General features: G+C 39.2%; 1 protein-coding gene across 1 annotated transcript in view; it reads right to left on the bottom strand.

Moving 5' to 3' along the window:
* Positions 1-3,426: 3,426 nt before the first annotated feature.
* The window catches only part of ZNF536 (zinc finger protein 536), a 232,536-nt gene continuing 222,570 nt past the window's right edge, over positions 3,427-13,392 (bottom strand). Inside the window, exon 8 of the mRNA XM_066327932.1 lies at positions 3,427-11,676. Within this exon, the coding sequence (XP_066184029.1) occupies positions 10,085-11,676 (1,592 nt within the window). The 3' untranslated portion in view covers positions 3,427-10,084. The remainder of the gene's footprint in view (positions 11,677-13,392) is intronic.

The following is a 13,392-nucleotide window of genomic DNA, read 5'->3' as shown; positions in this document are numbered from 1 at the left end:
TTTAACTTGTTCATCTCAATGCACAAACCTTTTCTTATGTCTCTCTTGATTAATGTTGCATTTCTATATGGCTGAAGTGTTGGGTTTTCTTCCCTGCATCCTCTTAATTTGCCTTGTTATTCACACGAGAATTTTGGGGTCAAACACAGCTCCTGGCTTGAATTAAAATAAATAAATAAGTAAATAAATAAAAGAGCAAGGACTAACACAGGATGGGGACATTGAATAACAGGCAAGTAAAATTTTAACTTCCAAGTCGTGAACTGAAAACACAGACATTCAATAACAAACCACACAAGAGCCAATTCAGCCAGCAGACCAGGATCTTCTGAGCACTGTGGGGACCAGTCACACCAGCCTCAACAGCAGGGACAGACTGTGGCAGACAGTGTGGCAGGACCTGGGCCCTGACAAGGAGCTGCTGACACAGGCACAGCAGTGGGCTGGGAGGGAGCAGCCCAGCAGACACTGCTGAGCCATCCCTGGCCTGCTGGCTGGTGGCACGGGGCTGGCCTGATGGCCAAAACCTGGCAGCTCAGCCCAGCTGGCACCCCAAAGAGGCCTGAGGTAAAAATTCATGGGTTTGGTGAAAAGACATTACGGCCAAAGCATGCCACAGCTGCTAGAAAGCCCTGAGCACCCTCTGAGCAGGGATAAGTGAGGTTTTGGTGATGGATTCTCTCGCTGCTCGGGAAGTGAGGCTCACCCACGCTCCTGGGACACTGCAGCCATGTGCACACCCAACCCCTATTTGCAATGTGTGTTTATTTCCAGCAGTAAATTTTTATAACTTACTGTAGTTATAGAGAAGGAAGCATTTGTACACTGAGGACTTATATAATGTTCTTCATCTTCAAAGTGCTTTACACACATTAATTAATTCATTTATCCTCACAGCACTCCTACCAGGGAGATAAGTACTGTTATTTTCCATTTCATAATGTAGAATCCAAAGCGGAAAACTTATTTCTTTCCATGGTCAGTGAGTGAATCACAGGTAGGCCTGCAGGAGAAGTGAGGATTGCCAGCTTCTCAATTGGATCCTCCCCAAACCTTTCTTAAAAGACTCGAGTTCTGACAGAGTCATGCCACATATCGGGATATGCCTTGGGTTTTTCCTTCAGTAAGAGATAATTAAGGAACAATTCCCTCTCTGATCCCCAGCATGGCAGGCTATTTTCTACCCCACTGTTGCTCTGCAGCTGAACAATGGCTGTTCTATGCAGGCAAGGGCTCTGCAGACGCCCCGGATCAGAGGAAAGTGACTTAAAGGACTGGCTGGCTTTGGTCTCTCCCCGTGGACAGTGGGGCAGGCAAAGCAGCCTGGGTGCAAATGCCTGACGTGGGGCTGGCTCCAGGGACACCTCTTGGTAAATGGCACTGCTCTGGACAGGAGTTTCTCTCGGCTGGAATCGCTCACACCCAGTATACCTATCTAGAAATTTCATGTAGTAGAAAAATTGCTGTGGTTTTCCAGTATTTGGTCTCAACCCTAAGTGTAATCATTTTACATTTGGATGGGAGGGGTGCAGAGTGCTCCTGGTTCCCCTCTGTGGTGCTGCTGTAAATAAACCTCTTTCCTGTCTGCTCCTCACCAACAAATGTGCGGCTGCTTCAAGAGGCAATAACAGTTACTGTGAGCTTGAGAGGCTCAATTTCAGGAGAGCTCAAAAACCAAAATTGTGACCTGGTCTTCTAAGCAAGTGTTCAGAGCCAAGGACTTAGAGCAAAATCAGGGATGGCAAACTGGGAAAAAAAAGCCCCCGAATTCTATAATTTTTGAGAAGACAAGTTTCACCTGTTACAATCCTTGTTAGTGAAGACCTTGGCCACCCTGGGTTTTTTTCCCTCTTTTTTACAATAATCAAACTGCACAAACCCTCAAACCTTCTAGGTAATTTTCAAGCTCCAAAAAGATACACTCATTAGCAAAGTACACCGTGGCGTATTGCAGAAGATATGACCATGTCCTGCTGGGGAAAGGCCTGTACCTAGATGTTGCTTCAGAACAATCAGAACAATTGTTTAGCGATAAATGTTTTTTGCATATGACTCATCAACCCTTGAAAACAGGATTCCTTATATAATACAAGTGCTGACACAGCCTTCACTTGAGTGGTGTGACTGCAGCTGTATAATTACAACTTTAGATTTGATGTTATGGACCTTAGGTTATGCCATTCAGACAAATGCTCCATTGTATTACAGAGATATTTTTCCTTAGTCATATTGCCCACAGGACAATAAGGACTATATTCACAGCTCACTGCATAGAAGTTTAGGCATGGAACAGCCAGTGGTACTACACAAAATGGGATTATACCCGATGGGGGTTGAATGGATTCCTAATTGCCACTTTTTCTTATCATTTTTTTTCTGTGCTCTTAGTTGATATTTTTTTGGAAGTGCTCTCCAAATAAAAGGAAGAACAATCTCACACTGAGTCTGGATAAATGTTACAGTTGTCTCACAAATGCTGTATTATTTCTAGCCCTTCCAAAATAATATAATTGTCCTACAGCTGAACCACAGATTTTTCTCAGTATGACACAGAACACTAAAATGTCAGGTCCTGACTCATGGTGTTTTGGTGGAATAAATAAAAAGTACCAATATGCTATTCAGAAGGGAGAGCATTAATGAAGATGTGACACTGGGAGCCCCAGCCATGTTTTCCTTCAGCTCCCCCTGCAAGCTCAGCGGTGCTCCGGACAATGGGCCACCTGTCAGGGCCCCCATCCTGGAAACACTTACCATGGACCTGGGTGGTGCTACTGGCACTGGCAAGGCTGGCTGCTTGTTCTCCTACACTTGCTTTAGCTCAGGAGAATCCTATGTGTGCCTGGGGAGGGAGGCTATTCTCGGGATGCTCATCCCACATTCTTCCCATGGGGAACCAAATTGAGCATTCAGGGCTATTTGCAGGGTTGCAGCTGTGACTTCAGTAAGGCTGGGCAAGATTACCCAAGAAAGATCACTCTTTCTGTATGCTCCTGGTAGTTCTCCACTTGGCTCACCCTGGCCGAGCAGCCAGGCACTAATATTTACACACTTCCTCCACCCACACTGCTCATTTTCAACCAAGTGGTATCCACAAAAATTTCTACTGGATTTGAATAGTGACAGAGGAGAAACAGTTCCCACATTCCCAAGGTATTTTCTGTGACAGAGGTCACAAGTCTAATGCCCCCCTTATAAACCTGCCTAATCATACATGGCACCATTCTAATGCTATAAAAGATGGAGGTTTTTTAAATAAATATAGTTTACAAGGCCAACAAGCAGCTTTGCAGAGTTTGCCTCTCAAAGCATCAAACAACTGTGGATTGCATGAGTGGTCTTTGGTCTACCAAAATGTACAACAGTTTCTCAGACAGTGTTCTTGAATTAATCAACAAAATGACTCCAAACTGCACTAATGGTTAACAGCTTTTTTTTTTTATTAGCAACACTGAGATAAGTTATTGAAGCATTTTAGTATTGTTTTACATTCCATTCAGAAGTGACCTAACTTGTAACTCCATATACATTTAAAGATATAGTTTGACACTTATTCAGAAAGCAACAATTATTAAAACTTACATACCTTCATTACCAGGAAACCTTAATATATTTTCTAATTACTTCCAACAATACTCTATTCCAAAGCACATGATAACCCACTAGAAGTTTACACATTTCACTTCAATCACAGGTTTTAAATTGTGGATGTCAGAGTGCTGTTCATTGAATTTTACTGTCTTTCTTGGTTAATATTGGAAAACCTGGCACAATATATTAAGCTAGAAATATTGCTTAAAGAATATGAAAAAAGATAACTACAGTATTTTTTCCTGCTAAAGCATTACAAAATACAGGACCATTAAAAACTCAAATAGAAATGACAATAAATAACCTTAAAAATGTTAAGAGAATTTTCACTCATACTAAAGTCCATTCCCTAAGCTTGCCAAACACATAAATAACAGAACATATTCAGGACCTCTATTTTTGTACTATTATGACGGTTTGTTATATATTGCGGATGTATTGTGTGTATACATATATTAATGCTTACACTTAAGGTATATATTTTTTTTCTTTGCTGAAACAATTAATAAGCCTCAGGTAATTATTTATCCCTGGCACTACAGGCATCTAGATAGGTGGGAGCAAACCTCAGAAATTCCAGATATGCAATACTGTGCATAACATGATCATCTCTGCATAAAGATATCCTAAGTTCCTTAGATTACAAAGATGAATTTGGTTATTTATTCCTGAAAGCCTGTAACATAAAATTATAATTGCTGTCAAATTAATTGTTTAAAATTGGCCTCATAATAGGTATTAATCGTACACTTAGTTTTGACTTACAAGAATGTCTAAATTGCTCATGTTTATGAGTAGTTATAGGAAATACTATACCTCAGACACAAGAATGTATATTCCTGAACCAAAACACAAACCAGAGCATTGTCTCACTTTGGAAAGACCTAGAAACATCTCTATGCCTCTGCCTAATCCTAAATTATAATTTAAATTTGACCTGGATACGACAAAAACAATAAGAATATATTGTTTGGGAGATGAAACTTAGAGCAAAAATCATACAGCTCTAAGCTTACATCATTATTTTGTCTCTGCAAAGAAAAGAAAAGCCTTTCTGTGCTAGGGATTTGCCTTGGTGCGGCTGGCCACTGATGTCTGAAATCAAGGCACATACCAAGGCCTCCTTTTGCAAACACAATCCCCCTTTCAGATGTGGTGCTGGGAGGGACTGAATGCCTCCAGTCTCCCTGGGAATAGGAGGTACTCAGCACTTAGCTGTATCAGATATTTTGGGAGTTAATTTCCAGAAGCATAAATGGAATGGGAATGTCACACCACAGCATGGAGGATGGTAAGAACTAAAAGTTTTCAACAGTAAACAAAATGGTGATACCAAACTTATCACCTGAACGATTTCTGATACAACAAAATGCAATCAAATTAAATTACATGAAAATAGCGATGAAATTTAAAGTCAAATAAACATAGGACCTGATTCTGCAATCCTTAGTCATGTAAGTAGTGCTACTCATCGAGAATGAGGGATGCAAGACTGGGCCCTTAGCTTCTGCTTAGGAAGTCAATGTTGATTCAGACAGTATCTCTTCTAGCCAAAAATATGCAGCAAAAGGAAAGTAACATAAACAAGGCTAAATGTCAACAGTGTTTGCAGACTTACAGACACCATCCATTTGTTTGTACTGAAATGACTAGCGAACCATTTGGCAAATACAATGCTATTCACAGACCAGCCCTTTTATCCAGCAACACAAACTTCACTGGATCACTGGCATTCCCAGTTAATTAAAAAAAGGAAGCAAGCCATATGAGTTTGGTTTGATATTGCCATGCAAATGGCAGTGTGACATCCAGAAGTGTGTCTGAAACCCAGGCGGGGGCCGAGGTGCTGATCTCCTGTCCAGAGGAACAGTTCATGCTCTAAAAGCTGGCCTTGGACCTCCTAACTGAAACTAAGAAACCTCTTCAAAAGCATGATAGTGGGGTAAAGAAAAGTCTGCTGTAAAACTTCTATATCATTTCATTCTGCCTTGAAGCAAAAGAATATTCTGGTTACTCCTCCAACTACAGATCAGGACAAAGCACTCCTTAAGTGCGTTACATGATACTTTAAATGGGCAGTCCTACAATTTGCTGCAGTAGGATGACCTTCCATTGCCTCAGAGCTGTCCTAGAGCTTGGATATATCAGGCCTTTTGCTTCTTAATACGGATTTTGTAATTTAAAAGACCTATAATAAGGATTCAGGTGAAGCCATCACAAATAATTAAAAATCTTTTTCTGTGTTTCACGTGTTGGTGGTAGTTCTGACGGGGTTAGCATTATGATCTTTTTGGTTTTGACACCTGTGGCAATAAGCAATTTACAATATCTAAATTCACTATTTAAACATTGGGATAGAGCACTATAATTATGTGACAATAAAGCTGTAATAATCTGCCACAATTGATCTTCCCCTTGCCCAGCCCTCTTGTCTGCGCTGCAGTTCCACATTTGGAAGGTATTTCAGAAAGTTACAATGCTGAACATTTTAATAATTCTGTGCAATGCTGAGAGCTTTCTGTTGCAAAGGAAACTGCAAGTGTTCGGCCCTTTGCAGGATCAGAACTCCAAAGCTGCTCCCATGCATCAGAGGGGCCCTGCCCTGTTTTCATACAGTGAAAGAAGTGATAATGGGGTGGAGCCTGTGCAGGAGAAAACAGCACTAATTGCAGAGGAAAGCAAGCATGAATGGAAGCAAATTAGATTTAGAGACAACATGGAACTAATACTTTTGGACATCATTAAGTGTGGATTCAACAGCACTAACCCATTAAGCAGCCCAGGACTATCTCTGGCCAGTAGTTCTGTAGCCCATCAGCTCTCCTTTGAAAGCCTAAGTGCTTCCCAAGTAGCAAATGCAAATAGAGAAGTTTTACCATCTTGTCACAATGCAGAGAAATTTAAAGGGGAGGAGAGAGAGAAGGGATAGGTTCTTGTCATAGAGGGTCTTTTGCACAAATCACAAGCAAATTAATGTATTGGAATAGAAGGTAGAACATTGTTGTGATACAAGTACATGTATATGGGAAGACAAGCAGAAAAAAAGAAGAGCATAAATGGAAAGGAAAACAGATCTTTCAAAACTTAAATACAAAATAGATCTAGAACCTCCAAGCTTAACTTGTCAAATCAACGTGAAAACAGAATACACAGATGCTCAAGACAGCTACCAAGCCATGGAGCCATCACCTTGGGTCTCCCCTCCCCAGTGGGCTACCTGCTGCCAAGCAGCAAGGAAAGGCCTGTCATCCTCTTAGGAACTGAGTGCCAGCAAAGATAAACAAGATCCACTCCTAGGCAGAATCACCTGAGACTCCAAAACCAAGTACAGTTCAGGAGTACCTCTGCAATTATCAATGCTCTTTTTTTTTTTTTTTTTTTCTTTTTTCTGTTCATTCTGCTGTATAAGGAGAAATATTACAAAAATCCGTGATTTTTTCACAGTAGCATTTTGACATGAAAATTTCTTTATTATGCAGTAATTATGGTTCTTTCCTAATTGTGTCTTTCATCCCTGCAGCCTGAAGCATGATAGGAGCATAAATGAATTATGTGTACGTCATCAATCTCTCTCATTCTCCATTACAGGGAAACTGAGGACTGCTTCCACATGTGCAGTGACTTTCTGAAACAACAATGTGAGTTGGTGGCATTCTCCTCTAGAAACAAAACTTTTCTTGTGCCAAGATTTTTGCTTAAAAACTGACCTACTATCTTAGGGTAAAATCTGCCATCTAAAAATGATCCATACGGATTGCTGAATACCCCAGTTTGTTTTTAGGCAGCCAGAAATTCAACTCAATTAGTGTGGCCAGCCAAAGATGCAATCTCAGCTTACTGAAGCTGAAATATTTTATTTCAGTTTTATTTCCTCTGTATTCTGACTACAGAAAGACCTCTATGCCTTGCTCTCTGAGTGTGCAAGGACTGTTATCAAATGCATCAATATTTTCTCCTGAGATGTCAACAACACACACATCACTGGCTGTAAAAAGGAACACAAATGCACGGCGTCTCCCCAAATACAAAAAGAACATGAGAGTCATGCCCTGAAATCGGATGCTGCAGGTGTGTCTCAAGTTTTCTGATCTCCCAGGCAGTAGGAGAGACAAAGGGAACCATGACTTTGGTCATGGGCTTCGTGCAGGAGGAAAGGAAGGAAGACTAAAAAATGAACAGGGTGCTCCTGATTGCTAATCTGTAAATGCAGAAACATCAGGTGGGATTCCCCATACCAACATGCACAGATGGAGTGTGATTTCAGAGTATAAAATGTCACTGAGAAAATGAAAGCTCCCCTAAAACCACCACTTTCAAGTGGGTGGTGTCCAAGCCAATCAAACAAAAGCAAGAGCCACTGGCATGGGGCTTGTTCATACTCATCCACTTTTCTGTGAGATATTGAGAAAAATGAAAGAATGTATTTAAATAATCAACCTTTATACTTAATGTTCTGCAAATAACAATAGAATGACAGAAGAGAATTTTAAAAACTATTTTTGGAGGGGGGAGTCAGAAGGACTCCCACTGCATTTTCGATTAAAAAATGGCTTAAAAAGTAGAACAGAGAAGCTTCTGTTGTTTCTTTTCTTCCTTCATACTTCAAGTCAAATCCATTATCACTGGGCAGAGCTTGTGAAAGGGATATGGTCTTTAAAATCATATAAACTCAAGCTATCATAAAATGTCTGTTGAATTGATTGGAAGATGAAACAAAAAACTAATGGAAGTAACATGACCTCATTTCAATAATAATACTAGAGATCTTTTTTTCTGTTGTTGTTTTAAAAATCTTACGCCTATAAAAAAAATAAAGATATTTTGCACAAAGCAACTAATCTTAGTTTTCCAATTTTTTTTGAACTTCTTTGTTTAGACAGTAATTTCTCTGCTGTATTGTTTTTTCTTTTTTGTTAATTGATTGTACTACACAAATGAAAAAAAAAATCCAAGTAGGATTTTACCTGCTGTAAATAAAATCAACTATTAACTCTTTTCAATAATGTAAATGCTGATTTTGAAGAATCAGGAAATATTTCCAACTACCTATTTTGGTTCTTAGTGCACTGAGACTCAGAAATTTACAAGTAAGGCCACATGGATACTCAGGCAGGTATTGGTTAAATGACAGATATTGGCAGATAATGCCAATTTTGTGAAGTCACAATGCTCTAAGGATACAAGTGAGATAAACTTCGTGTGTAGATATCAGATTTTTTAATCAGATCAACTAATACACATGGAAAATCAGAGAGGGGCCTGGAGAGGGGGTTATGGCTTTGAGCATCTACACTCTGCCAGTAAAGTCAGAAAAAGCTCCCACTAACCTTAGGTTAACCAGGGGAGTCACTCTGAAGTGCTTGCAGATTTAGGGTTTCATTTTAAATTGTCAAGCTTTAAAACGGTTGATAACGTTTTCTTTTTTTTTTTTTCTTTTTCTTTTCTTTTTAACTTGAATACATTTTATTATGCATGTTCAGCTCTGACAATGAGTTTTCTGATTAGTTTGAAGGTTAAGTGAAATGAACAGTACTGAAGTTTTTGTGTCCTTTGCTGACTCTGCTTTTAAAAGTGATACTGTTTTTCAAAGGATTTACACTCTAAAATCTTTCAAACTAACACTATGCTGACAAAATAGGAGCTAAATAATAAAAAAAAAAAATTCTCAGTCTCATTTGTTCCAAATAGATTTAATTCTTGCAAATATGAGGTGTGCGATATGAGGAAGTAAAACTGCAGTTTTGTAAATCAGAGGCTAGAAAGGGTAAAAGGTGGTTTTGTTTGTTTGATGTGTTGTTATTTTAATTACCTGGAGGCATATTCTTAATCAGGTAAATCACAATTTACACAACTGCTATTTAGAATAGTTAAAAGGGTCAAGGGCAAGTACTGCATGTGTGCTATTGAACCAAACCAGAAAATTATAATTTAAAAGAAAAAAAAAATTAAAGAAGAGAAAGTAGAGAAAATAAAAGAAAGAAAATCTATGCAACACAGGTAGACACTTTCCATGCACTTGGCCTTTGATTTCTTTAATGTTGTGCTAACTGAACATACCCCAAATCAAAGACAGTAAGGGGGGAAAAAAAGAAAAAAGACAGAAAGCAAGGTTCGCTTGGCAAAGCATCCAGTGTTTTTCTTGGGTTTGTATATCAAAATACTGAAAAGTTTGCAAGTTACCATGTAAATTTTTTAAAAACTTTTTCCTCCTTTGAGTATGCTAAAGCAGTAAGGATCCCCTTCCGATGCCACTAGCACAGATAGTCTATATTGCTGCTACTCTAGTTTAAAAAGCAAGTTCTTCCTAAAATCCTGTTTAAGTATGCATGCAGCACTGCTGATTTCAATGGAGTAGACCACATATAGGACAAGAATTTGGCCCACAGGTTTTAACATTTAAAAAAATGTATTACTAACAAACATGACTAAGTATATTTAAAGAGCAGCTTCATGATTCTGCACAAGTGTTTTCTGAAATGGTCTAAAAGAAGGTCTAAAACTTACCACACAAGTCAGGTCTCTTGATACATCCACTAGTTGCTGTGCTACTTGCAAGTCCATTAAAGGCTGCTAAGCCATCAGAGCTGTAAGCTCTTAGGACTGACAACATGTTCATCTGCTTCTCCAGGACTTGCGGACCCTGAACTTGTTCGGGTTTCATCACTTCTTGTGCAGTTTCGTGTGAGGAGAGAAGATTCTGACTGTGCCACTGCTTTTCTGAAGCTTGTGGCAATGGTGATACGAGCCCTTGTGTGGGTTGTGAGGTGACTGCACTTTGTATATTGTCACCTCCTTCACTGCTTTCTTTATTTAGGGCAGACAACTGCTTATTCATAATATCTGGGTCTGTGTCAATGTCCTCATCTTCAATGTTTTCTTCCTTGGAAGATTCCATATCCTCAGATGAAGCTATGTCAGAAAGGTCATCAATAGCACTTTTATTTACAGAGTCAGAGAGCAGAATATTTGGGTCATCTTCGGATTGTGTTTTTATTTCTGATTCATTACTGGTGCAAGAATTTTGTGTTCCCGTGCCAATAACACCAGGATAAACGCTGAACTGCTTATAGAAGTCTGTTGTAAAATTACAAAAAGTGGATTCCATGTGGCTGGGCCAGGAAGTGCTCTTTTGCTCTCCCAGGGTCTCTTTATTTTGTCCTTGGGTCATTTTCTCAGAAGCTGAGTCCAGCTGGCTCAGCATGTTGGAAACTCCTGCCTCCTTGCTGGACTGCACAGAGGAGGGGAGCAAGCTCACTTTGTTCACCGAGGCTGGGACTTCTCTAGACTGCTCTTTGTTGTTGCCTATGATGTTGTCTTTACGTTTAGCCTTGCCCAAGTGATTGGCTTGGAGGTGCAGAGCCATTAGCTCCATGGATGAAGTTGTAAAGGAACAAAATAAGCAGCCATGCCAAGCAATATTGTCTTGCACAGTGACAGAGGAGCCTGGCAGGGAGGCTGCGTCGGGCCTTACCGACAAGTCCAGAGGTTCATATTGTGACTTTTCTGTTTTCCGCTGTGAGGACTTGCTATTTATCTTTTCCTCACCACCATCTGAGCCCAGAGCTTTTGCTGAAAGTGGATCTGAGAGAGCTTTATCCTTCATTTCTTTTTCTTTCTTCAAAGAATTTAGGACAAAGCTGTCCATGAAAGCCTGCAAAGACCCTTGAAAGTTCACGCCGTTCCCGACCATGCTCTGGTAAGCACGGCCAAGTTCAGAGAAGTGTGCTCCTTTGGAAGATATGTCTGAACCCTTCATATTTTCTGAAGATCCTTCAGATGACATGCCAGCTGCTTGTCCTTGCTGATCTCCAGAAGACAGCATTCCTGACGTCCACTGCTGTGAGACCATGCCACTTCGGAAGTCGATACCAGGAAGCCCCTTGAAGGCTCCTCTCAATATGTCTGGTCTAATAAACACAGAACTTTTACTGGGTGTCTCATCCTTGTGTTCCTGACTTGCACTCTGCCCAGAGAGTGGCCCTGCTCCGTTCTGTCGCTCCCGATGGTGTCGTTCCAAGTGGTATTTGAGGGATGCAGACTGAGTACCAGCATAGTCACAATGTGGACACTTGTAAGGCTTCTCACCTATAGGTGTGGACAAAGAGGAAAGTATAAAGAGAGTTAACTGTACTTTGGTCTATGGATGAGTGGAGAAATTAAAAAATCAGCATTCTCTGCTAAAAACCAAGAAGATCTTGTATTAATAATTCATTTTTAAAAAAGAAACACCTTTAATCGAAGACTAATTCATAAACTGAGTATTTCTAAAATGGGTTTTCAGAATGTGGGGTTATTCAGGAATGACATGGTATCTACACACAATTAGCCATCCTTTTCTTAATCTAACATGTAGGAAACTGTTGTAGAATTAAAAGCTATGATTATGAAAATGAAGCATAACAATTTCAACCAGAGTAATCATTAAAAGTACAAGTTTAAAAAAAAGGGAGACAAAGAATGTAACAAATGGATGGTTGCAATATTTTGTGTATACAATTGCTCTAAAATTTGTTTAAATTATACACATGGAAACCATTTTTAAACCTAAAAATTTTATGGCACTGTTACGCAAGACTGAAATGAATGATTTAAGTCTTGCTCTGCAGTAAATCATGGATATAATTAGCAAATGGCATACTGCACAAGTAATTTATCATTATTTGGAGGGCACCATTCCAGAAGGATTCAAAGATCTGCAGACCTACTGCATTGTTTCTAAATAAAGAACTATAAATACAGATTCTATAAAATATTAATATCATTACACTACATTATGATTGCAGCATATAAGAACATATAGTTAAAATAAAAAAGTAGTCTGTAAAAAAGAAATCGAGTAATAAAAAGTACAAAATATATTTAGTTTCTGTATTTGAAATTAGTATTATCTACTGGTTTTTGCAGTCCTTTAATTTTGTACTAATTATATTTCCAAGGCTCGAGTAGTAAAATGTGTAATTTACCTACCATAAGCACTTTTCTAGGTTTGGCTTGAATAGAGTTTTAAAACATATGAGATGATTTCCATTAATTAAATAAATATTTGAAGCCCACACTAAACTTTTATTGTTCTTCCTATACTTTCAAAGAGGCAGAAGATTTTACACATATAATAAATACATATAGTGATAAAGACATATCCAAAAAGAAGGTACATCTAAGCAAAGGTATATCTAGATTTTTCCAGAGCATTGTTAGCAATGCAGTATTTCTTTTAAAGGAAAGAGTATGGAAACCCTCACTAAAAGAGACAGAAATTTGAAAGACCTACAAGCTGTCAGTACTGGCAATTGTTTCTCTGAGGGAGCTGTGCAAGAAGAAGAAACTGTTTTCTCTAGGTAGCTTTTTTTTTTCCTAAGTGATACAAAAGACAAAGGCAAGCCTCTCCAAATGGTATAATGGAAACATTTGTTTTGAAAACTTCTTGACAGTAAAAAATGCTCTATAATATTATGTAGTTCACCAAACCAGCTGGAAAGTTATCCGCTTTCAAATAACCTCAAAATCTGCTAAAAACAAAATTGAAAAGCTTTCAAACTTCTGTTATTTAAGCTAGAGGCTCAATTGAAGGGCTGGTAAATACTTGGGAAGCTGCTGCTCTCAGTGGCGGCAGAAAATTACTAATGAGGGGCGAGCCCAGAACACTCCCATGGCCATGGAGAGCTGCAGCACAGCTCACGGACAGGAACAGGGGTTGGACATGTGCTGCAGCCCAGCCAGGGCTGGAGCACCCTACAAAGGAGAAATTCTAAATCCATAAAGTAATCTTAAAGCTAAATGGTGAGACGTGAGAGCTTTATA

The sequence above is a fragment of the Sylvia atricapilla genome, chromosome 12, assembly GCF_009819655.1.
Source record: "Sylvia atricapilla isolate bSylAtr1 chromosome 12, bSylAtr1.pri, whole genome shotgun sequence".
Lineage (NCBI taxonomy): Eukaryota > Metazoa > Chordata > Aves > Passeriformes > Sylviidae > Sylvia > Sylvia atricapilla.
The sequence above is the reverse complement of the archived record's forward strand: the minus strand, read 5'-3'. Positions and strand labels throughout refer to the sequence as shown.